Below are 25592 nucleotides of genomic sequence, written 5' to 3'. Positions count from 1 at the left end.
TTTTAAAGTCTTGCAGCTGCAAGGGCTTTGATTATTGAGTGGAAAAACTGATGTATAATGCTGCTGTATTAGCTTTGGCTTTTTTGTAGATTCAACTAAAGAAATGGGAACAAATGATGTGTTTTATGACAGGCTGCTCGTAACAAAGTGCCTAAAGATACACGTTAAAACTGGTTCAGTGTTATGTGTCAACACAACACTGGTTCATCCCTTGAGTTACATGCTTTTTTATGCTTGTATCAACCATAGGTCAGTGTTAAGTAGCTAACCGCTTAACAACAACAACAAAAAAAAAAAACTTCTGAAAAAGATCAGGTACAAGAACTGGACTGAAAATGAAAGAAATCCTGGAGAACTACTGACAAAGACCACTTTAAAGAAATATAAGAAAAATCTGGCTGCTGGGAAACAAAATGCAAAGAAGTGAGGGGTGGTTCAAGACTTTTGCACAGTGCTGTACTGTATGTATGTGGTTTACACGTTCATCTAACAATATTCCCAGTTTATTCCTGGGAGGCGACACAAATTCCTTTGGGGTTGTGTCAGGAAGAGCAAAGTAAAGCGATAAATAAATACAAATTTTAAAAATCTGCCAAATCAAACATGCAGAGCTACCTGTGGCAATAGGCAACCCCTTGTGAATAAGGGAGCAGCCAAAAGCAGCTCCTTCTTAGAGAAGGCAAACTGAGCAAAAATGTCAACATTTATAGCACTTCTCTTATATACAGTATCTTAACAATAGACGTTAACAGTGTCTAACTTTACTTGATACATGCATTATGTTGTCTCTGTCGCCCCCCTCTGTTGCATGGTGAAACAAAATTATTCACCCTCCCTCCCAAGAACCCTCAATTGGATAAGTGGAAGAAAATGGATAGGTGGACATGGATGCTTTAGTAATGAATTGCTTTTATTTTACAAAACCCTTTGAAGCTTGATATTGCTCAAAATGATCACTAGAAAGCTTTAATAAATTCCTTAATTTTTTTTCCCCACAGAAAATTGAAAAAGGAAAAAACTTTCTGTGAAAGATAACTAAGTCCAAGGTCATGTCATTTGTATTAATACATTTGTTATCAACCTGGTTAGGTAGTTATACAGAGTGATGTTTCACTTTCTTTGTGTGTTAGTTCCCTTTCTGCCCTGGCTCCTCCTCCTCTGCCATCACCAATGAATGGGGCCTTTGTGGGGGTTTCCTGGCATTCCAAGGGAATTCTTTCAGGTGAGGGTACACAAATAATCCTACACTCTGACTGGTACAGCTTACTTTTTACAACTCATGCAAAATGCTCCATGGTATTTCCAGTGCTCAGCTTTGCTATTTCAAACGACTTGCAACAACTGCAAGGGTGTGATCAAAGGAGCAGACAGAGTGGGAGGGAAGGATCCCATTCTTTCTAGCCAGGTGAGTGACCACACGCATGTCTAAAAACTAACATGATCACTGGAGTCTAGTCCCCCACAATGAGAAGCATTGTTCAGATTAAGCAAGGCAGCAGATTGCGAGCTCATATTTGCTTTCTTCAGCTATGAAGAATGGCTTCACAATAGCAGTAAGAGGAATGTATAGGATCCCAGGACAGTGCTGTTATCTGATGTGGATAAGAGCAATATAACTGAGCTGTATGAGTAACAGACTGACAGAGGAAAACACCCAGCACTGTTCACACTGGCTTGAAGGTGAGTATGTTTTTTGGTAGACATTCCAATACATTTACTTCCATTTATGTATTACTTAAATTAATGGATGTAATAACTTTAATCAAGCGGAGGGCTGAAATTCACACAATATTTAGCTTCTTCTCGAGTTTCATTGGTCTTTGTCGCTCACACATATACACTCTCTCTGTCTGATTCAGCTTCCCGCTCCTCTGTTGGAACTTATAAAGAAAACACTGCTTGTGGGCACGTATGCCTTTTCCTGTGCTGATTTATTATTAACTACCTTTGAGGTTCAGGGACACACTGATATGACTTATTCTATCACATTGAATAAATTTAGTACAAACATTTTACTTGATTATATAAACTAATTACAATACAATTTGGATTTAATTTTTAAAGTACTTTTATCATTGATCAAATAGCACATGTTTATCTACAGTTATGAGCAGAGTCCATGAGAGGAAGGACTTTGCTTCTCCTTAATCACCTTTATGAATTGCTCCTTACTTGTCTTTATCTTTCGTGCCCTTTGATATCTAAGTAGTTCGCCATCTGAAATTACTCACTTCCTTTACAGAGGAACACAGAGGATTGATTTTATCCAAGGCCAGTTGGAGATAGTGGAAAGTCAAGTTAAACATTGCTGCAGTGGTGGAAAGTTGGCACTATATGGTAGATTGAAGACAAAATTGGCATATTTTTGGCAGGCCAAGCAACGACACTGTGGGCATCTATAGTGATTCTAGGTTTTCTTATTATATTATCATCATCATCATCATTAACAGCAACAACTTTGTTCCTTTGGCAGCCTCTAGTGTTTGTTTCATTCCTTTCCACTCAATTCCACTAGAGGGCTTCACTCTTTGTTTACCTTGTCTTCAGACTTGTAAGGAAGAAAATTGGAAGTGGTTTTTGGCTTTAATGTGTAAATGTGTTTGGATTTACAATGAAATCTGAGTACCTGCTAATGCTGTCAGAGGTCTGAAGCCTGTTAAGTGAAAAGTTTTGATGTTGACTAAATTGATTGAGCCACCATATTGGATTATATAAAAGTTTTTACAGGTCACAAATTTTGCCAGATTTTCATGAAACTTGGTATATATCAGAGCAAGCTTCACAAAAGTAATCACATTTAATTATGTTTTGCAGTAGCATTTGCCTGCAGCAGTTAATCGCATTTGATGGCAAAGTTGCCAAAAAAGAAATGAGCGTAGATCTCTTCAAAGCTTTAGCCTATCAAGACGAAACTTCACAGTAGGCTTTTGGACCCCTCCCCAAGGACGCACAAGGAATTTGGGTTCATGACACATTCTGGGGGCACTGTAATTTATAAAAGAGTGTTTTACCATACAACTCCTTTTTCTTGCTATTCTTACAACTTGTTTCATAGCAACTGTCGCATTGCTGCTTGCAGCTATATTTCTGACTGTAAATCTACTTGGATCATAGTGGCAGCTGTGTCTTGATACCAACTAGTGACCACTGTTGAGTTTATTTTATTATTTTTTTTATGTATGTTGCTCCTTCAGGGGCATCACACTACTTTGGTCAGGAAATCTTCATAATAAAAAAGAAAGTAGGAAAAAGTAACACTATAAAAGAAAAAAATTCTTTTATTTGTCCTAAAGTTGGGAAATTCCTGACAATATCACTTATAACTTTTGACTCTATCAAGCCGATCACTCCAGTCCCCTATTATTGTCTACCAGACAAATTGTGTGTTTTCTCATTATAAAGGATAAATCTTTTTAAAAAATGAAAATGACCATAAAATTAAAGTTATTTTAGTTCCATCTTTTAAACCTTGGAAAATTATGGGCATGGACAATAGGACCTATGTGTTGTCTTGGTAATTTCGTGTTTGGAGAGTGACATGTTTGTGAGACGGGCAGCATTCAAATAAGCTAAAATGTCTGCCGGGGGCAGGGTTTGTTGTGCCCGGCACCATTTGTTTGAAATTGGAACAAAGATTTTTAAGAAATGATATCTTAAGTTACTTGAGTGATTTAAGATTACATAACAAATCTCAATTTAATTTTCAGGATCTTATATTTGAGAAATATGACTTAGACTCCCCCCAATAGTCAAATGTAATAATTTTGTATATTTTACATTTTCCAGCGTCATGTTACAGACAGTTGGTGAGTGGATCTGGTGGGAGCGTTTGTGGCTGCCAGTCAGCGTGTCTTGGTCTGATTTAGAGGACAAGGAAGGTCGTGTCTACGCAAAAGCCTCTCAGCTTTACGCTACTCTACCCTGTGCTCTATGCTTGCTTGTAATCAGATACCTGTTTGAAAGGTGAGAAAACAAAGTACTTGAGCAATTGTGCCTGTGTGTCAAGGAGATTAGTAATGCATTCATCTTGTTTTAGAATCCTGGGATTATGTTGCACAAGCTAGAAGGATTCATATGTACGCCCAAAGAACCAGGACTTTTTTGTGTGTAGAAAGAAGGAACAAAGCTTTGTGTGCTCTTTCAGGTACCTTGCCACACCACTGGCTAATATTTGGGGGATCAGGGACAGGATACGTCTCCCAGCAGAACAAAACCCCATTCTAGAAAAATACTTCTGTGGCCAAACACGAATTCCTACCCAGGTAAGTTATCCTGTGGACAAGTAAAAAGTGAAACAGTATTTGCCCCCTTCTCGAGTTCTTGCTTTCTTTTTCTTTTTCTTTTTTTTTTTTTGCACATTTGTCAAACTTAAATGTTTCAAATTATCAAACAAATTTTAATATTACACAAAAATAATCCAAGTAAATACAAAATGCTGTCATGGTCCTGGCCCAGTGTTTTTTGTTCTTTTGTTTTTGGTCTGTGGTTCATTTCTAGTTATGTTTGGTGTCAAGTCTTCATCTCTGTGCCCTTGTCCCACTTCCTGTTTTATTTTGGTATGTCTTGTTTCTTGTGTAGTGTATTTGGTTTTGCTTTCCCTTGTCTCATCAGTGTCATTGTGTTCAGCTGTGTTCAGCTGTGTTACCTGCTGTTTCCACTTTCCCTTGTTATCCCGTGATGTATTTAAGTCCTGTGTTTTCTCTGCTTCTTGTCATGTTGTTGATGGTGCTGTGCCTGTGTGTTTCTGTCTTCCTTGTGTTCAGTTCTTTGTCTTACTCCCAGGAGGAATTTGTTTTGTTTCTTATCTCTCCCAATAAACACCTTTTAAGTAATGTCATTATCCGGAGACCTGCATCTGGGTCCATCTCTGCCCGTCACACCGCCCGACATGACAAATGCCGTTTTTAAAATGATGATTTCATTTGTTAAGGGAAAAAAAAAAACTATCTACACCTACCTGGACCTGTATGAAAAAGTAATTGCCCCCTAAACCTAATAACTAGTTGTTCCACCCTTGGCAGCAAGAACTGCAATCGGCTGTTTACAACGACTGGCAATGAGTCTTTCACATCACTGTGGAGAAGGGGTGGGCAACTCGAGGCCTCGAGGGCCGGTGTCCTGCATGTTTTAGATGTGTCCCTGATCCAACACACCTGAATCACATATAGAAGTCATTAGCAGGACTCGGGAGAACTTGACTGCATACTGAGGAGGTAATTCAGCCATTTGATTCAGGTGTGTTGGATCAGGGACACATCTAAAACATGCAGGACACTGGCCCTCGAGGCCTCGAGTTGCCCACCCCTGCTGTAGAGCAATTTTGGCCCACTCTTTGGCCCACGTTAAAATTGTTTTAACTCTGCCACAGTGGAGGGTTTTTGAGCATGAATGACCTGTTTAAGGTCAATTCAATTGGATTTAAGCCAGGACTCTAACTAGGCCACTCCAAAACTTTAATTTTGTTGTTTTTTGCCATTCAGAGGTGGACATGCTGGTGTGTTTCAGATCATTGACCTGCTGCATAACCCAAGTGTGCTTGAGTTTCAGGGCACAAACTGATGGCTGGACATTCTGCTAATGGATTTTCTGGTAGAGCACAGAATTCATGGTTCCATCTAGTACGGCATGTCGTCCAGGTCCCAAAGCAGCAAAGCAGGACTCAGACCTTCCAAAAAGTTAAATTTTTGCCTTGTCGGGTCACAGAATATTTTCTCAAAAGTCTTTGGGATCAAAAAGATATTTTTTGGCAAATCTGTGACTAGCCTTGGTGTTCTTTTTGGTCAGCAGTGGTTTTTGCCTTGGAACTCTCCCATGGATCCCATTATTGCCCAGTCTCTTTCTTAATGTTGACTCATGAACACTGATCATAACTGAGACAAATGAGGCCTGCTTTAGATGCTGTTCTGGGTTTTTTTTGTGACTTCTTGGATGAGTCATCAGTGGGCTCTTGGACTAATTTTGGTCAGCCAGCCACTCCTGGGAAGGTTTACCACTGTTCCAAGTTTTCTCCAATTTTGTATTATGTGCTCTCACCATGGTTCGCTAGAGTCCCAAAGCCTTAGAAATGGCTTTGTAACTCAGATAGATGTCACTGACTTTATCTCAGTTGTTTCTTTAGATTGTGGCATGATGTGTTGGTTTTTAAGATTTTTTAGCTTGCTTCACTTTGTCAGACAGTTTCTATTTAAGTGATTTCTTGATTCAACAGGTCTAATTGTAATCAGGCATGGTAGTGGCTAGTGAAATTGAACTCAGATTTTCAAATAATCTGGTTAATCACAGTTAATTCATGATTCAACATTTTCACATAGTGCAGAATGGGTTTGAATAGTTTTTTCCCTTAATAAATGAAAGCATCATTTAAAAAACTGTACATTGGATTTTGTTATGTTTGTCTAATAATATTTGTTATATGATTAGAATTGTGTGACAAATATGCAAAAAAAATTTTTGTTAAAAGAAATCAGGAAGAGGGCAAATACTTTTTAACCACACTGTACATTTTATGACAAGGTGTGAATGACTGAAACTTTAAAAAAGGAAAATTGTTGGATAAATTCAGAAACAAACTGGGTGCCAACTGAGACGAGAGGGTCAGAGCATTATGGAGCCAGATTCTGGCTCCATAATGCCAGATCCAGCTCTCACAAATAAAAATAGGGCTGGGGGAGAAGGGCGTCTGGTACACATTGACCCAGAAAGAGATGATTACCAGCCTCAAGGCCGGCTAGGGATCCGAATTCCTGATAATGCAGATATTGTTTTGGAACAGCCTGCTTGTTATTTTTTCAACAGCCTTCAGTTTCACTGGAGGAACCCATTCAGTAAATCCAATAGTCCAAATTGCAATTACCGTCTTCGCTATGCAGGACCGAACTTTATCTCCAGATCTTATCCCTTTCGCCTGCGAGCATGTTCACAGCTGGACTACACATCCAGCTTGCGGCTCAGGTCCAACAGGCTCTGAGTCTGAGTCTGAACAGCTCTGCATAGCCCATCCATCTGGTTCTGCTGACTCGGCAGACGCCGAACTGCTGCCTAGATTTTTTAAATTTCCCGGTAAATCAGGTATCCTCCAAGCCCACACAGAAGAGATCCTGTTACCAAAAAGTCGAATATGTATACGTCTTCCACGTCCTCAACCGATAGCAGTGAAAGACACACAGGTCTCCACATGCTCCACGAATCCAGGACGTATCCGACCGGGTCTGTTCCACTAGGACATGCAGGCTGCCCTTTCCCTGATCTCATAGTGGAGAAAATAAGATCCATGGTGTTTAGGGCCCAGTTTGCCAGATCCATGTTGTTTTTTATTTGATCAATGTGTAAGAGAGGCACTTACAGCAAAGCAGCAGTAGAGCAGGTTTGAAGGGGAGGGCAGGAGAGAGAGAAAGTGCGACCGTCTCCATCGAGAGCAGGAAGAAAAATGAAAGGAGCATGTACTTCAGTACAAGTTCAGTTTGTCCTCTGCTTTCAGCCATTCTTATGCACACTTGAGCACATGAACAGGAAAAAGGAAGATGTACAGAAAAGGAAGTAACAGAAACACTGATGTCTTTCAGTGTTCCGGTTTGTGCAGGCTCTAAAGGTCTCCGAGTCAAATGGAAAGTTGATTTTGCACCTTACTATAATTATAATTAAACACATGACATTAATATAACCTCTCACTTCTATCAGCCTTCTTGGTTCTACTGTACGGACATGAAACTCAGATCGAAGGAAGGTCACCAGACATGAATCTCCACACTTCTGTCCTATGCTTCATTATCACAAAGAAACACATTCTGTACAAAGGTCATAAGGTTATAGAAAAACTCCCTCACGTACACAGTCAACATAAGCATATTTGTTATACAAAAATGGTTAACTAATTTTTCCAACAAAAATAAATCTGGATTGTTTTTTTAATATAATCACACTGCTTTTAAACATAAAAACTGATGCACTGTTGGTGTGTCTGTAAACATTAATCTAAGGCTAAAACTTAATGTTTGTGTAACTTCAGATAGTGTGCGTCCTAATTTGGAAAGGATATAAACATTGAAATGTACGCCTTGTGTCTCAGGATGACGTGAGGTCTCTTTGCAAGAAGACTGGTTGGCCAGAAAGGAGAGTTGAAGTGTGGTTCAAGAGGAGAAGGAACCAGGAGCGACCGGGGCTTCGAAAGAGGTTCAGTGAAGCCAGGTGGGTGTATGTTTGTGTGACCAGAAAATGCACTGATGTAAAAGCAGGAATCTCTGTGCAAATATGTGATGTTATTGTTTTTGTCTGTCAACAGTTGGAGATGTGCATTTTATTTTTTTGCCTTTGTTGGTGGAATCCTAGCTCTCTATGATGTGAGTATTGGGACTGTTCTTACAAAAGAACTGGTGAACATTTAGTTTTGCTGATTTTTTCTATCACCAATATTTGCCTCACACTCTCGCCTGTATTTTTCTTGAATTTAGAAACCTTGGGTTTATGATCTTAGGGAGGTTTGGGCAGGTTTTCCTAAACAGGTAAGTGCCTTTTCCCTTTGGTATTTGTGATGGATTGCACAGCACAGCATGCAGGATGAAAAAAATACATCTGTTCATCCCCATACAGTCCCTGCTGCCATCACAGTACTGGTTTTACCTCAGTGAAATGGGTTTCTATCTTTCTTTGGTCTTCAGTCTCACATTTGATGTGAAGCGGAAAGTAAGTGTGCAGATGTGTGAAGTTACAATGAAGTAGTTTCATTTATTTTAAACTTGCATTTTGAACCCTTAATGATTTAATATTCACAAAATATGAGTTATTTCATATTTCCCTCATATTGCTACTTTCAAAATGCAGTTTTTGGAACAAAGCCTGTTGTTGTATTATGTGATCTTTGTGTCTCATTAGTCATGTTTACCTTTAGGACTTTAAGGAGCAGGTGATTCATCATATGGCCACATTGACACTTTTAAGTTTCTCCTGGATTTCAAACTACATCCGTATTGGAACCCTTGTGATGGTCATTCATGATTCTTCTGACATCCTGCTTGAGGTCAGTGGTGTAGTCATATTAGCCCAGGGGTCAGCAACCCGCGGCTCCAGAGCTGCATGCGGCTCATTCAGGCCTAATCTGCAGCTCTGTGTGGCTCGCGGAAGTAAATTATAAGTATCCAATTGAAGTGCATTTTATTTTTGTCAGTTCGGTTTTTGTTGTAGTTTTAAATTGGAACATTATTGTGATCTTGAACTATTAAAATAAAATCATTTTATTTATCTATTTTCGTTTCTCAGTATATGTGTCACTCGCAGTAGCCGCTACCGGCTTCCGCTAGTATTTGCGGCTCTCACTGTTTTGTTTTCCGTGGAAACCGGGTTTAAATGGCTCTTTCCGGATTACAGGTTGCCGACCCCTGTATTAGCCCATGAATATGGTATTTCATGATATACATTGCTCAAAAAAAATTAGAGGAACACTGAAAATAGATCAGATCTCAACTGGAGGGGTCATATTAAACATCTATATTGACATGGATTGGGTAGTGTGTTAGGAATGAAAGGATGCCACATCATTTGAAGGGAGTGAAAATTATCAACCTACAGAGTGCTGACAAAGACACCCTGAAAATCAAAGTGAAAAAAAAAAAAATGATGTGGCAGGCTAGTCCTTTTTGCTGAAATTTGATTGTACCAACTCAAAATGGTACTCAGTAGTCTGTATCCAAATCCAAATGAGAAGATGGATGGAGTTCCAGTGGGATCTTCGCCCAAATCTTGACCATGGCATCATTGAGCTCCCGGACAGTCTGAGATGCACCCTGGTTGCGTTGGATGGACCAAAACTATATTCTGTTGGATTTAGGTCAGTATGAGGGCCAGTCAATAGTATCAATGTCTTCATCCTATAGGAACTGTCTGCAGACTCTTATCACATGAAGCTTGGCACCAAAAGGAACCCAGGACCCACTGCACCAGTGTAGTGGGTCCTCAGACCAGCGTTGGGTCTGACAAGAGTCCAAGGATTTCATCCCAATACTTAAAGCAGTCAGGGTGCCATTGCCTATCCTGTAGAGGTCTGTGCCCTCCAGGTCCCTCCATGGATATGCCTCTCCAGACCATCACTGACCCACTACCAAATCAGTCATGCCAAACAATGTTACAGGCAGCATAATGTTTTCCATGGTTTCTCCAGATCCTTTTACACTGGTCACATGTGCTTAGGGTGAACCTATTTTAATTTGTGAAAAGCACAGGGCACCAGTGGTGGACCTGCCGATTCAGGTAGTCTAAGGAAAATGCCAATTGGGCTCCACAGTGCCAGGCAGTGAGCACAGGGCCCATTAGAGGATATCAGGCCCTCGGGCCACCCTTGTAAAGTCTGCTTCTGATCATTTGTTCAGAGAAATTAACACCAGTGGCCCGCTGGAGGTCATTCTGTAGGGCTCTGGCAGTGTTCATCCTGTTCCTCCTTGCACAAAGGAACAGATAACTCCCTGTCTCCTGGAATTCCTTCCATGCTTCTGAGACTATGCTGGGAGACACAGCAAACCTTCTGGCAATGGCATGTGTTGATGCGCCATCCTGGGAGAGTTGGACTACCTGTGCAACCTCTGTAGGGTCCAGTTATCACCTCATGCTACCAGTAGTGACACTGACCCTAGCCAAATGCAAAACTAGTGAAAAGACAGTCAGAAAAGATGTCACTGTAGGTACATTTGATGGCAAAATAGATAAGCTGTGTTTACTCATTTCTCCCCTTATCCTGTTCCCTCCCCCTTGCTAGTACTGTCTCACCTTTATCCATGAGCACTGGATTGAACGCAACATTGAGATGACTTTAATATTTCACAGCACTATGTGTTAGCTTGTCCAAACTTACATTTCTTGATATTTGCTTCTTTTGCTTCATGCTTGATGCTGCTCACATGTGCAGCTGATACTGTACAAAGGTGTATACGACTTCCTGCTGAAGGCAACCAAGGCAGTGTCACTACTGATACATTTGAAACTATCTGCAGAGCTCCTCAATATATTGTTGAATCATCAACACCCTAGACTGCCAGTTTTATTTATGTGTTACAGATTAATGCAACTAAATATCTATACATATATTCCTTAGTGCATCTTACCACGTATTACACACCCTGTTTTCATCTTACAGGGAGCAAAGGTATTAAACTACGCCAAGTATCACCGGACTGCTAACGGCATCTTTGTGGTGTTTACAGCTGTCTTTATGGTAACAAGACTTATCATTTTTCCTTTCTGGTAAGTGTGTGAAAATAAGGCTTGCAACAGAATGCATCATTATGATCTTAGTGTGATGTATTAAAATATTATGGGTGTATCTCCCACAGGCTGATTCACTGTACATGGGTGTACCCACTGGAGTTGTTTCCTCCCTTCTTTGGCTACTATTTCTTCAACATCATGTTGTTGGTTCTACAGTTGCTCCACCTATACTGGGCTGTTCTAATATCAAGAATGGTTTACAAGTTTATTTTTAGCCAGGTGTGTTTACAGATGCCTCTGTGTTCATGCGTGTGGGATGTGTGTGGAATATTTTGTTTAATTTATCCTCTTTGCTTATTTTCATCCTGCAGCTGGAAGGTGATGATAGGAGTGATGAAGAGGAAGATGACAGTGACCCACCGAAGGAAAGAAACAGCAAGTTGAGTCACATGAATGGCTCTGGTGCCAGAGGCAGGGCCAATGGCCACTGAAACATACAGACAGAAACAGAATAAAAGAGTAACAACAGATATATGGACAAGTTTTTGTTTTTTTGTTTGGAATAAAACGTTTCGAGTTTAACTCTATGTAAAAATAACACAAAGAATATTATTGTTTAGGTAACTGTGAAGGATAATAAACTTATACGAAGCTACGTGCTTTCTGGAACTCACTGACTCCATGTTGTCTTATTCTATTCCTAAATGAAATGCAGAAAACCTTTTACATATATTGTTTTTGTGCTTTTGCATGTTGGTGGGAATGATTAGTAACAATAGCGACAAATGTGAGAGTATGTCAGAGGGATAGCTCTGTGACAAAAGAGGATGGTGGGAATAGAGTGAGCTGGAAGCAGATGATTTGCTGTGAAGACCCCCAAAAGAAGCAACTTGAAGAAGAAGACTGACAAATAGGACACATGGTTGCACACCTGTGGGTTCTTCTATTTAATATAAGATAAAATATAATCCATGACCCTTTTAAAATAAGATATACTATATTACAAAATTACAACAGCCAAACACAAACAGCCAAACATAAATGCACAATAAACAGGGTCAGTTAAATCACAAAAATAAACATAAAATAGAATGCCATGTAAAGAGATCAATACAATTGCTAAAAATTTATTATTGTAAAATAATTAATTGTATAATATATATATATATATATATATATATATATATATATATATATATATATATATATATATATATATATATATATATATATATATATACAGCCTCAATGAGGGCTTTACTCAGCTGTACAAGCGTTCCCTCTCGCGACAATCAGCGAGAACTGAGGAGAACACTGTTACCATAGAGACTACCACACAAACCATGCTGAGGCCATGCTAAAAGCAGCTGAACTCGTTAAAGTTACCTGCAAGTGCATGTAAACATGGCCCATGTTAGAACTTACCGCACACCTGTGAAAATGGGAAACTGGATTGAAGATCTGCACTTAAAAGAGGTTTGTGTAAAAAATATTTTTGGAACATTTAAGACAGTGACGTGCGGTGAGGTTTGTGACGGATGAGGCAATGACTCGTCTCGAGTCGGATGTTCACATATATGAACCCAAAATAGAAGCTTATATTTCAATTTTAATTATGCTAATGATTAATTAGGCTTTAATCAACTCCATGCTGTTCTACAATGCTGGCAAGAAAAGCAAAATATTTTATGTATTTTTTTTGGGGGGGTGTCCCCTCTTTTTAAATAAATAAAAAAAAAACATGTATTATCTTAACTTTATTTAAAGATGAAGTCCATGCGCCTATCCTTCTCCCTATGGGGCAGCTTATTTTCACCGTGCATTTATGACCGATTCAATTCAATTCAATTTTATTTATATAGCGCCAAATCACAACAAACTGTCGCCTCAAGGCGCTTTGTATTGTGGGTAAAGACCCTACAATAATACAGAGAATTACAAAGAATAAACATGTCACACATATTCATTCATTATATTAGATAGACTGTGGAACATGAGCATGTGTAGCACATGTGTAATCAAACATGTATATTGGCGATATAAACAGAGACAGCAATGGGCATGCGCCAGCCGCTTGCTCCATTTGGTTTATGTGACACAGCGCCACCAGAGGTGAGCCACAGCACTGCTCTGGCTCACCCCGCGTTTCTTCCAGGTGTTTGAACAGGCGATGCGTAAATTCCGCGATTTAGACCATTAAAGTGTTGAAATAATTCAGAAAACAGTTTTATAAAACACTTACATTGAACAGTCAAGTGGTCAAATGTATTTTCTCTTATCATTGTTAGTATTTTACTTGTGATGACAGGGGAGGCACTGTCTCACCTGCCTCCCCTGACTGCAGGTCACTGATTTAAGATGATTTACAGTTTATCTATTTTTTTTTATTATTTTGCATACCCATTGGATAGTCTAACGACTTAGCATGGATTGGAAATAACACTGATAGTAATTCTGTTAATATAAATTTTCAGGAAGTGAATTTAATCTTATAATGTTACGAATATTTTACAAATAAAATAAATAAATAAAATTGAATTGAATCTGCAAGTATAATTTACAATTTACTGTTTATTGAATTGTTTGAAGTTTTCATTAAAGATTTTCTCCAGAAGAAAGTATTCAGTCCATAAAAGTTTTAAGTTTGTGGGCAACAATTAATTACACTGATTTGTCTATTGGAGTATTGGCGGTTTAAATAAAGCAAAATGGCTTCTACCACAAAAAGTTTTAGTAACTTTTGCATTTTTGAGGGCTAAATGTCTGTGCAGGTTCTCAGTCATCCAGGTCATAGTCTCTGGAGCTTGAAAAAAGGGTGACTGGACTACTTTTTGTTTTTTTGAAGACGTTTCACCTCTCATCCAGAACCAAAAGGTTTTCAGGGCTAACATGCAGATTTATACAACTGAGCTACTGTACAGAGACAAACTGAAACAGAGACACAAATGTCACACAGATTAATATGTATTCTTCCATGCCTGTCCTCATTATAAAGCTGAACTACTGTATTTAGTAGATTAAAAATAATTATTGTAATAATTATTTAATGCTACTGTTAAACTAGCAGCAGTGCGACTGTCAAGAAGTACTAGAGAGTTCTTATTGGGCGTGTTGCTGTTCTTCAGGATGAAGTAAAAGAATACCTGGAGAAAAAAGAGCGAGGTGAGCTTGCTGGCCAGAAAGTGGACTTCCTCAAAGAGAACATTTTAAGACCGGTAAAATGAGTTTTAACCTATTGAAGTATCTGTTGAAATTATTAACAATCACGCAATGGCATCATTCTAATTACAGTGTTTGTTGGCGTAGGTGAAACTCTCTGTGACAAATGACGGTACACTGCATTTTGGTGATGTTGTGATGTTAGTGAACATGGGAAGAGGAAATAGGGAGTGCAGCGCAGTGAGCATTAACGCCGATGTTAACAGCTTGACAAAGATTCCTTCGCCCGGCATTCAAGCCCCGTGTGCAGTCAGCGCAGAGAGGACTATCCAGCCCTGCACACGCACTGCTTTCATCATTACCAGGTAAACACGCACAAAATTACATCAACATCTTCATTAATACATGCAGCAATGCTCTTTGATTTAGACCTGCAATATCTGCTTGTCTGACATCAGTGTAGATGGCAGTCCTGAGGGATCCGCTGTTCACTTTGAGCAAAGTTTTGCCTTAAAAACAACAAGTGGCTTTGCCAGGGGAGTAAGTGAAAACACACACACACACACACACACACACATTTTAATTAAATATTGTATGCAAAGACTAAGTGCTAAATGGACATTCCACTGATTTTACACATAAAATCCCTTAGTGTGTTACGAGGAGCACAACCTGACCTGAGAAAACTGTTCTGTAATATTAACTCTAAGATCCAAACTACATGTTTGGAGGTTAGAGGATTAATTAACAGGTTTATTACTGGTAACAGATGCACCGTTGAAGTTCAAAGTATAATACCAGAGAAGAAGACTAAAAATGTGCCTATATCTATGAACAGTTTAGATTTTTAGTACATTTATATGTGTTTTAGCTTTAAAACCTGATGTTGCCAATGCGCCACCTACTGGAAGGTTAAATTAAACCCTCCTGAGAAACAGGAGAATCGGGCTCAAAGTTTAAAGTGTGCCTCCTTTGGAGAACAAAACAATGTGGTGATGTGTGTTTAGTTTTCTATCTGCTCGTGGGAGCACAGCAGTGTAGTAATTAATGCTACAATGCCTTCTTTTTTTTTTTTTTCTTTGCATCACACAGTGTAGCCCATCTTGTCATTAAGTGAAAGGTCTGGACAGGCAGGCCAGTTTAGCACCTGGACACTTTAAGGCAGTGGTTCTCAAATCCAGGCCTCGGGGTCCGGTGTCCTGCAGGTTTTAGATGTGTCCCTGATCCAACACACCTGAATCAAATGGCTGAATTACCTCCTCAGTATGTAGTCAAGTTCTCCAGAGTCCTGCTAATGACTTCTGTATTTGACTCAGGTGTGTTGAAGCAGAGACACATCTAAAAGCTGCAGGACACAGGGCCACGAGGCCTGGATTTGAGAACCACTGCTTTAAGGTCACTACGTAGCCACTATGTAGCTATTGCATTACATGTGAACGTGGTTTGGAATTATCATGCTGAAATAAATATTTCAACATATTCGGATGCCTTTCAGGAGTTGAAAAGATACCTGGACACCCCACATGTCATGTGCATACATGGACTCTCATACCATCATGGATTCTAGCTTTTAAAGGGGAAAATAGTTGAAATGGTGCCTCTTTTCTTTATCCCAGAAGATGAAAAATCATTTCAAGCTGTGGAAGTGCTGAAACTAATGTTACAACATAAATCAAAGACCATAAGAGGGCTTGGTGAAAGGTCGCTTCTTGTTTACATGTTTTCTGTTCCTTTCTTCCCTCAGCTTTACTTGACAAGTGACCTGCAAAGTTTTCAAAAGGTAAATTACATTATTCATAGAATAGTATCAAGAATACATTATACTGCAAAACTAACTGTGACAAGAGATTTAACAAAACATAAATGTAGAAGCTGTATGTTTATACTTTAATGCAGGATGACACACCCTGAATTAAAGTATCACTTCATTTGAATTTCTGCTATTATCATAACATCTTGACTTAATTTAAAGTGTGCAAAGAAGTCTCGCCTCCAAGAAGTAAACCTGGAAGACAGCAATTCCTTTCTGTCATGGTGGAAGATAGTGCACTTTGACCCCCAGGAAAGATTTGAATATGAAGGTCTCCCCGTTGCTGTAAGTGCCTTCCTGGTTAAACATTACACCTGCTGCAACATCAGTATTTATGTTGAGTCAGTCTGCAACTAAACGCATACCAAAGACTTTATCTTCCCTTCACTTCTACTGTATTCAAAATTTTTCTTCAAATTATCAGTAAGTTTTTCTTTTTCTTCTTCTTCTTTTTTTACAGGCTAATATAAAGGTGCTGATAATACACTGCAAAACGAACCAGGCTCTTGCCGTTCTGGGTGATCGAATCCTCTGGTATTTTTCAGTTCTCTTTCAAATATGACCCCAAATCAATTTGGCATTGCTTTTATTTCTGATGTCAGCTTGGAGGTCTGCTAACACATTAGCACAAATAACAAGCAATACTGTATGTAAGATACAAAAAGAGAGAGTAGAGAGCACAGATTTGTGCCACTGTTACTCAGCTCCAATCAGCTAATCACCTCCAAAACAGCCATAAATTGTAGCTTGGGAGCACATGAAACCAGCCATCTATTGTATCCTTATAACATAATTAAAACCAAGAAGTGAATTCACTTCTGTTGTCTGCAGTATGGCAGCTAAAAGTCATTATAGGTTGCTCACATGCCAGCTATGCTTTTGCTGAGTATAACAGTTGTGTCCCTGCAGGACCACATATGGCAAAGAGTATGAGGTGACGGCTCACACCTTCTTGGATTCCCATAAAGCTGAACAGGACAACAATCACTGGATACTGTGCACCTCTGACCCAGCTGGGGACGGACTTGTACTTTTTAAACACCCACAGTCGGTGGCTAACAACACAGAGCTCGAGGAGCTCAAAGAGGCAAACCCTACCGTCTAACACTACCTATTCCTGTGCTGAAACACCATTTCTATTTAGGTCATTTCTTCTAATGTTGGGAGACTCTAAGGCAAACTCAATAACCAGCATTAATAAATAACTATTCACTGTGGTTTACTATTAGTAATGAGTAATAATTTGACATTAAGGTTTATTAATGATTAATAACTGGTTTGTAAGCCATCTGTGAACATTATCTGGAAAGCTGCGATAAAGTTACAGCTGATGTTTATAAAATATGGTAAAAGGTTAATAAATACTTGCTTGTAATACTTGTTGGTGGGATTAATCATAAGACTCTGAACCTGGGATATTTGGGATATTTTAGACATGCACTGTATGGACCTAGGGCTTACATCCAGTCTCTTATACTCTATGCACCAGATCAAATGATCATCAAATCTTTGTGCGTCATGGATCTGCTCAGACATTCCTCAGGTAGGTAGTATGTAACTGATAGGCTGGTCATTCTCTGAAATCATTAACAAGAAAGAAACATGCTTTGTTGCTGAAGCCTTAGTTGAGTAGTAAAGTTAGTAGGAAATTACGTAGCCTACAAATTCAGGAATGTATAAAGGTACAGCCCCCATCTCCAGAGTAGCTGTGACTTTATAATAAATGTAAAGCAAAAAACCAGACTGCAATGATTTGCAAATTGTTTAAACTTTACATTTAACCAAAACTGCAACAAAAACAGCATTCTGAAACAAACAAGAAAAAATGAAAAACACAAAAGCAAAGCAGTTTTTTTTTTTTTTTAAAGAAAATCTCTGGTTTGAGAAATTGAAAAATAACCTCAAGAAGAAGGAAGACCTACTCAATAAAGCCAAAGTTTCAAGAATTTGGGTTCAACACTTTTTGAGATAGTGCAAATATGGACATATTTTCCTTTTCTGGCAATGTTAAAGAATCCTTGAAAACACATAGACAAACGTCTCCACCTATCGGTGGTTGAGGTAATAACACTTTTACCCCTTCTAGACCCTAGAATATAGCCTCACAGTATTACCCATTCAATATCAAGTCAGTCTGATTTTGGATTTCAAAATAAATAATAGCCATCTGAAATAATCATTGACAATGAAATGTCATCATTTTCTTCTTAATTCAGATTGACATTATATAGAAATTTACTCTTTCCATAGATGGGAAACATGAAGGTTCTATCAACTGTGAGGGACTATCAACTTCAGGTTGATAGATATTTTATCCCCCCCCCAAATGTTACAGCTTCACATGTTTGCTCTTTTGCTACATTGCTGTTTGTTTCTTTTTTTTTTTTCATTTTTAGTGGCTCTGTGTTCCTTTTTTGCTGCTCAGTCCTGTAGTTACTGACCTCTCACAAACAACTAGCTCCAACCAAAGGCGACAGAACTGAAATTGGAGGATGCAGGAAAATGGGCTGACGACATGCTGTTATTGGCTAAGATTTTTATGTTCATTTTGTGGCACTGTGTATGCAATGCTGTGACTAAAATGCTACAGCTTATGTTATTGTCATGATCCTGGGTCGCTCACCCAGCATTTTCAGTTTTGTGGGATTTCTAATTTTGTTATATTATGTCTCTTTGATTCTCAGCTTGTGGTGGGGGTGTCTCATGTGCATTATGTTCAGTTTTGCTTCCCTTGTCTCATTAGGTTGTTTCAGTTCACCTGTTCTCCCCAGTTATAGCCTGTTTCCCTAATTCTCCTGTGTGTATTTAAGCCCTCAGTTGTCCTCAGTTCATTGTCATGTTGTCTGTCATACTAGTGAGTTTCCCAGCTCTGCTTCCAGTTTGTCTGAGGAGCAAAGTTCTTTGTGTTTTATTTATTCCCTGCTTTTTGCCAGCAATAAAAGCTGTGTTTTGAGTTCACATCCATCTTTAAGTCCACATCCTGCCTGCCTCACTACCACCTCATGACAGTTATAGCAATATGTGCAGTGCATTATGGGTTACCACACAGCCTTCTCTATACAGCTTGTAATGATATGTAATGTAATGTTGTCCTTTGACATCTTTGTATCTGTTGGATTTCTTACAGATCTGGTTGGGTACAAGTTAATGTTGAACCTCATCTTATTAAAATTCTGGACTTTGTGCCTCCAGTTAAAAGGTATTTTAAAAATCAAACCTTAACGATGTCTGTTCTTTCAAGTGTCCCAGTAAAATTTCACAATGTAACACTAAACCAGTATACACTATCTGGATCTTGGAAACTGGATGTGCTCCTACTGAGACATGTCAAAATCACATCTGTAAAATAGGACATTTTGACTTGTCAAATGAGAAAAAAGGTTAGAAGTGAGCAGTAGCTGCTCATCTTAATGCAGTACAGACATTATTCATGCTAACAGATGAATCTATGCTTGAACAATATTTGACAACATTGTAACCTTTTTGACACATTCATGTGTTGTGTATGGATGTGTTTGTTGCAGGCATTAGGAGAACACTCGGGCTAAGGTCACCTGCTTTGTTGCTTCTGGGACAGTTTTTATTATGAGAATCCATTGATGTTTACCTTTGATATCTTTGCGTACAGCTATTTTCAGTACTGCTGATATTTATTTAGACTCTTTCTTTTCAATTGAACTTTCTGATTTAACTTCAGTAGTTACTTCCTCCAAACCACCGTTTCTATTAGACCCCATTCCTACAAGACTGTTCACCATTAATTAATGTTCAATTTTAAATACATTTTCATTGTTATGCAGATGATACCCAGCTTTATCTATCCATGAAGCCATGGTTTAAAAACCATTAAACTGCAGGGATGCCTGAAAGAAATAAAGACCTGGATGACCTCTAATTTCCTGCTTCTAAATTTTGATAAAACTGAAATTATTGCACTCGACCCTACAAATCTTAGAAACACAGTGTCTACCCAGAGTCATTTTTGACCAGGATATGTCTTTCAGTGCACATAAAAAAACAAGCATGTTGGACTGCTCTCTTGCATTTGTGCAATATCTCTAAAATTAGAAACATCCTGTCTCAGTGTGATCCTAAAAAGCTAATTCATGCATTTATTACTTCTAGGCTGGACTATTGTAATTCATTATTATGAGGCCATCCTAAAAGCTCTCTGAAATGTCTTCAGCGGATCCAAAATGCTTGAGTGAGAGTACTGAAAGGGTCTAGTAAAAGAGTTCTCCCATATTGGCTCCCTTCACTGGCTAACTGTTAAATCCAGAATTGAATATAAAGTCCTTCTTCTTGAATAATCAGGCTCCACATTATCTTAAAGACCTCATAGTACTCTATCACCCAAACAGAGCCCTTCACTCTCAGACTGCTGGCTTACTTGTGGTTCCTAAGATACTTAAGAGTAGAATGGGAGGCAGAGCCTTCAGCTTTCAGGCCTCTGTTCTGTGGAACTAGCTCCTAGTTTGGGTTCAGGAGACAGACACCCTCTTTCATTTTTGATCAAGTTATAGTTAGTGCTAGATCAGGTGACCCTGAACCCTACCTTAGCAATATAAATTGACTATTCTCTGTAAACTCTAGTTATGGCTGTGCAGGAAAATCCCAGCAATTCCTGAAATACAGACTGGCAGTCTGTCACCAACTACCAAGAAATATTCAAAGTAATTTAAATCACCTTTCTTCCCCATTTTGATGCTTGGTTTGAACTTCAGCAGGTCGTCTTGACCATGTCTGCACACCGTAAGTTGATGCCATATGACTGATTGATCTGTGTTAGCTAGCAATTATAATGTATACTTGAAAGTGGACGATGAGTGTGTGTTGCTTCCCCGCAACAGTTTAAGTGTAATACGTACTATGCTGCAGCAGAGGGCGACACCTAAACACTGGAAGGAAGGACATTAGTTTTTCTACAACCATAAACAGCATTAGTTCTCAGAAAATATTGCAGCGCACGTCCGGAGTTTTTCGAAGCTCAAGCATTTGTGAGTTTCTTTTTATTAGTCTTTTTTAATCACTTATTTTAATTTTCATATCAGCAATACCTCAAATATCACAGACCTATGCAACTAAAAGACCCCAGTTGTTATAATGCATGCAATCTATTAGTAATGAAAGTACTATGAGAAGCAAGCATAAGTCAGCAGTTCCTTTCCCCCTTTAAGATCACTAATGAACTGCTGCTTTGCAGTTCATAAGGTAATGTTGGTGACTGTTCACTGAGTAACTGGTCTCATTAAGATGATGGAATACTTAAGATTTGGAATATTTTTTATTGTAACAGCATTCTAATGTTGATTTCCCGATTGGGCTAAAAAACCATATATAACCAAAGGTTAAAAGACAGGCCACTCTCATTTGAAATGAAAAGAAATTACACGTCTAATTAGTTCATTTTATTTTGGCTCAAAGGTCCACAGTTAGGGATGCTCCGTGGTAAGCGCGCCTATATGCGCGGTGATTTTAAAAGCGGCAGTATAAACAGTCATCAGGATGGATCAATAACGACGCTCCCCGCACAGCGCGCCGTCTCTGCTGTGTGTATGGGATGAATGAAAGATAAAGGCATAACTGAAGTCCCCTGTCCAATAAACCTCCATGTCAGGTTTTACTTTGTACCTGTGACGGTAGTGTGCAGTGTAACCTATGGTGCAGCTCCAGAGCAGTAAATAGACTAAATGGCATTACAAATCGTCCTGTTTATTCCAGCGGCACGAACTCCCGAAAATCTTTAAAAAATAAGTCTGTTAAATTAAACGGTTAAATGAACAGAACAATGTAAAAATATTTCTACCCTCAACCATATGTAGAACATTTTAATCTACAAAATCACAAATGATTTCTTAATCTTAGATAAACCTGCAGTGATCTGCAACAAGACATTATGCAAGTTTAAAAGCCATTAAAAATTAACATTTCACTTCAGTAAGCAGAGCTGCTGACCTTGCTGTTACCCCAGCAAAAATACATATTACATAGCAGTATATGTAGGAACTGCATATGAGAATTCAAAATGAATTTCATCATCTGTCAGTACGTGCTGTTACAAATGAAATCCAACTATGATTAAGGATAACTATTAGGCTGTAAATAACAACTGTAACCACCTGGGCACACTCAGAACCATGATGGGTAACTGTTGTGCACTTTACAATAATTCACTTCTTCAACAGTTAAGAAAATTGTCTTTATTCAGTGCATTAATCACAAATATTTAATGATTAACTCATTTGAAGCATTTTCACATTTATTGTGAACAATGATATATAGATAGATAATTAAAAATAATAAAGTACAAAAACAAGATGCACCATTGAGCTTATTATCAGGATCCACAAACTCATGATGGTGTAAATAAATGTTTTAAGTCCAAAAGAGAGTAGAAGTTTAACATTTATCAAGACTTGTGTAAAAACAATCAAAAATACAAACTAAATTTTATATAGGCTGCTGACATTCCCATAGCTATAAATGTGTGCACAGAATTATAGTAATAGACAATGTTAATGACCAGAGTGAGTTATGACTTATTTACTGAGACAATTCTTCCTCATATTCACATAGTTTTGTTCTTATACAGTTGTTTGAACTTAGTGACAAACAGGTTTTCATTTCTCGACTGTAATGCTGTGACATCACTATTATATCACTATTGGTTCTTACAGCCAGTTTATAGAACATGCATTTTCCTCCCAGTGTATGATGTTTTTGTCTGACTTGAAACAAATTTTGAATATTTGAGGGTAACGCATGTTGTCTTGCTACCTTGTGATATAATAAATAAAAATTTAACTGAAAAGAAAAAATAAGGTGTGACAAAGCAAAGGCAAAATTCTTCAGGGATAAACTCTCACATTAACTGTAAACATTGTAATCTTTTAACTCGCTCTGGCACACAAAGTTATTCAGTCAACAGTGAACAGTCTTTGAAGTCATCCAGCTCTGATAACATGAACTGGACGCAGCTGATTTGTGTGCCAACAATGTTATGTTTTGCCCTGGCTAGTTTTAGAAGGACCGGATTTAAAACTTCTTTAACCTTGACTGAGACAAATGTTTCAAAGCTCTGTTAAACAAAGGGTGCATGAAATGGCAAAAAATTGTTTTGTGCATGTGGAGGTTTCTCAAGTCATAAAAGCCAAGTTCTTACACTTGATTAACCTTCAATTTATTTAAAAAAAAAGACATCTAATTGCTGTTTAAAAACAAACCACCATATGATCCTTACCCTTTCAGTTATTGCCTCACACACAATGTGCCCAATTTGTAAGACTCAACAACAAATTTGCCTGCAGGTTTGACAGATACTCATGAGATTCCCACCCAGGGCCCCCCAGAACTGCAAGACCTGAAGACAGCTGCAGAGAAGTTAAGAATGAATCAAAGTAATGTAAAAGCAGTAGAAAGCAGGCAGCCCAAGCAGAGGGGCCATGATTAAATGATGATTAAAATATTGTAAAAAAAAAAAAAATGTAAACTAAAGTTATGGGCAGTAGTTCAGTTTTAAATAATTAACCTGCACAAACTGCTTAAGTTGTTGACTAACAATAGAAACGAAAGCGTTAACTAAACATGATGGATTAGCATTTGAAACAGGCCACTAAGTGAGATGAAATCCATATTAAGGAGTAATTAAAAAGTTGCTGATGTATGATTGAAATAGTAGCCTAAGTTGGGGCAGAGTGGATTAAATAGGATGGGAGCCACTGTTTTTTTTTTATAATGGCATAAAGTTAAAAGCTTTGCCGGCAGAACCTCTTCCCAGACACACCCAGCTTGGGGGGGGGGGGGGGGGGGGGGGGGGCGTCTTGTTTGCGTTGTCCCGTCCCTGGAGAATTGCTGGGTCCTGAATCCACTCCGGTTTTTCTATCCAGCTCCCGGCCACCTTATCCGTAGCACTATGTTTCTGTGTGAGAGAAGCCGACTCTTGTTTACAGCAGCGATTCCACGGAGGAGTGGTGGAAATCCGTAGTCTGCTTTAACCGAGGGTGAACCGTAGGATTTCAGGCTCTGGATACACACGCGACGAGAGCTTTTCTCTTCTCTAAAGGCAAAAACAAGAAACACTCTTCTAGAGCAACTCCTTGGACATATTCTCCCTCCGAGGTCCGAGGTCGTCTAGCTGGAGAGCTGGAGACCCATTCTCTTGCGTGGCACAAGTCTGGTATTTTCTTTCAGCTGCAAATCCCGACTGACGGCAGAGATAAGTCAGAGCCTACGGGCTGAAATTTTGTTTTAAAAAAAACAACTTCTCATTGCGAGCCAGGACTGCTCGGTGGGGATCGAGAGCCCGTGCTCTTTGAATGGCATAGGGAAAAAAGGTTTTTCATTCATTTTTCAACCTCCCAGCCACCACCCCTGTGGATCTGTACGTGTTTTCAGCCCACCACCTCCTCCTTATAAACAGTTATTCACACGGCGGATTCTTGTGAGCGACACTGACTTTAATTTATTATGGTGGTGAAGGCTACTAAGATTTAGTCCGATTTTTTATTTTTTTTTGTATTAACGGGCCTGATCGCACTGTAGGCTACGCGCATGCTGTTTTTAAGAGATGGAGAATGAAGATGGGGATTGCCATCATTTATTCAGTAAAATCACTGGCTTGTGTGCCATACCAGCCAACGTCAAAGCATCCTGTGACTGGCAAAAATAGCATAGTGTTTTAGTACCCCCCCCCCCCCCCCCCCCCCCCCCGTTTTAATTATTTGTACACATTTATTTATATGTTTAGAGGAAATCCAGGCGGATAAGCCACCACGCATCAGGACATCAGAGCAGCTTTTGGGCTACAGACACTTGTTTTTGTCTTTTTCTTTTTTGCAAAGGCTCTAATTTTATGAGCTGACGTACACAACCTAAACATTTTATTCTTTTTTTTTTTGCCCGTTTTATGTTCTTGTTTTTTTTTTTTTCTGGAGAGGAAAATAATGTTCAGGAACGTGAGATCAGAAGCACCGATGGGTGGCCCGACCTTGTTTTGGAGTCTGATGCTGTCTGTCTCCACTATCTGCATATGGTCCACATATGGCGAGAGTAAGTATTTAGGACTAAATAATATATTTGTAAAAGATGTTGCTTAAGCAGGGATAGGCCTAAACGCACAATTTGCTTTTGCAACCCAATTTAACTTCTTGCATAAACGCCGTTTTTTTCCCGACTAATGGAGGATATGCGTCGAAATTATTGTATTTATTTACAACATAATCAGCGTCTGTACCTGTAGTTGGGCAAAACCGACCTGTGCCCGTTACTCAGGCTATCTGAAGAGGACCATGTGGTATATCTGCCGTCAGTGGGTGAACCAAATACGGTCACTGTTGTGCGTAATATCATCTTATTTAATGGAACGGTCTCGATCACTTAGAATCACGTAAATATACTAAGGAGACGCCGGTGTGATTTTGATTTAAAAACATCC

The 25592-nt window shown here is 38.9% G+C and overlaps 3 protein-coding genes across 7 annotated transcripts in view; all 3 read left to right on the top strand.

Moving 5' to 3' along the window:
* The first annotated feature begins 102 nt into the window (after positions 1 to 102).
* Positions 103 to 11859, top strand: cers3b (ceramide synthase 3b). 3 transcript variants are annotated; one of them, XM_030730803.1, is made up of 13 exons: positions 103 to 1222; positions 1307 to 1405; positions 1528 to 1680; positions 3787 to 3963; positions 4145 to 4262; positions 8066 to 8184; positions 8279 to 8336; positions 8448 to 8498; positions 8587 to 8679; positions 8885 to 9013; positions 11120 to 11226; positions 11316 to 11469; positions 11562 to 11859. In XM_030730803.1, exons 4-13 carry the CDS (start codon positions 3791 to 3793, stop codon positions 11679 to 11681), a joined length of 1122 nt encoding a protein of 373 aa, XP_030586663.1. In that variant the 5' UTR covers positions 103 to 1222; positions 1307 to 1405; positions 1528 to 1680; positions 3787 to 3790; the 3' UTR covers positions 11682 to 11859. The 3 variants fall into 3 exon arrangements, with proteins under 3 accessions (XP_030586663.1, XP_030586664.1, XP_030586665.1); XM_030730804.1 differs by lacking the exon at positions 1528 to 1680; XM_030730805.1 differs by lacking the exons at positions 103 to 1222; positions 1528 to 1680 and having other exon boundaries at positions 1248 to 1405.
* Positions 11860 to 12510: 651 nt separating this feature from the next.
* Positions 12511 to 19309, top strand: cfap161 (cilia and flagella associated protein 161). Of its 3 annotated transcripts, none has more exons than XR_004020070.1 (9): positions 12511 to 12666; positions 14316 to 14352; positions 14555 to 14714; positions 14808 to 14889; positions 16094 to 16129; positions 16322 to 16444; positions 16620 to 16693; positions 17069 to 17702; positions 18556 to 19309. XR_004020070.1 is itself a non-coding variant. In XM_030730806.1 (8 exons), exons 1-8 carry the CDS (start codon positions 12595 to 12597, stop codon positions 17262 to 17264), a joined length of 891 nt encoding a protein of 296 aa, XP_030586666.1. In that variant the 5' UTR covers positions 12511 to 12594; the 3' UTR covers positions 17265 to 18382. The 3 variants fall into 3 exon arrangements, 1 of the variants encoding a protein (XP_030586666.1); XR_004020069.1 differs by having other exon boundaries at positions 14316 to 14405; positions 14497 to 14714; XM_030730806.1 differs by lacking the exon at positions 18556 to 19309 and having other exon boundaries at positions 14316 to 14405; positions 14497 to 14714; positions 17069 to 18382.
* A 5557-nt stretch (positions 19310 to 24866) lies between these two features.
* The window catches only part of igf1ra (insulin-like growth factor 1a receptor), a 74929-nt gene continuing 74203 nt past the window's right edge, over positions 24867 to 25592 (top strand). Inside the window, exon 1 of the mRNA XM_030732557.1 lies at positions 24867 to 25207. Coding sequence (XP_030588417.1) covers positions 25102 to 25207 — 106 coding nt within the window. The 5' untranslated portion in view covers positions 24867 to 25101. The remainder of the gene's footprint in view (positions 25208 to 25592) is intronic.

This window comes from Archocentrus centrarchus, chromosome 6 (genome assembly GCF_007364275.1).
Source record: "Archocentrus centrarchus isolate MPI-CPG fArcCen1 chromosome 6, fArcCen1, whole genome shotgun sequence".
NCBI lineage: Eukaryota > Metazoa > Chordata > Actinopteri > Cichliformes > Cichlidae > Archocentrus > Archocentrus centrarchus.
Note: the sequence above shows the minus strand (reverse complement) of the source record. Positions and strands in the feature narration are given on the sequence as shown.

Excerpts from the sequence above, each read along its gene's own strand:
- cers3b (XM_030730804.1), top strand. The coding sequence starts at position 3,791 with ATGTTACAGACAGTTGGTGAGTGGATCTGGTGGGAGCGTTTGTGGCTG. Across the intron at positions 8,185-8,278 it reads AAGAGGTTCAGTGAAGCCAG|TTGGAGATGTGCATTTTATT; the intron begins GTGGGTGTATGT and ends GTCTGTCAACAG. Across the intron at positions 9,014-11,119 it reads CTTCTGACATCCTGCTTGAG|GGAGCAAAGGTATTAAACTA; the intron begins GTCAGTGGTGTA and ends TTCATCTTACAG.
- cfap161 (XM_030730806.1), top strand. The coding sequence starts at position 12,595 with ATGGCCCATGTTAGAACTTACCGCACACCTGTGAAAATGGGAAACTGG. Across the intron at positions 14,715-14,807 it reads ACTGCTTTCATCATTACCAG|TGTAGATGGCAGTCCTGAGG; the intron begins GTAAACACGCAC and ends GTCTGACATCAG. Across the intron at positions 14,890-16,093 it reads CAAGTGGCTTTGCCAGGGGA|CTTTACTTGACAAGTGACCT; the intron begins GTAAGTGAAAAC and ends TTCTTCCCTCAG.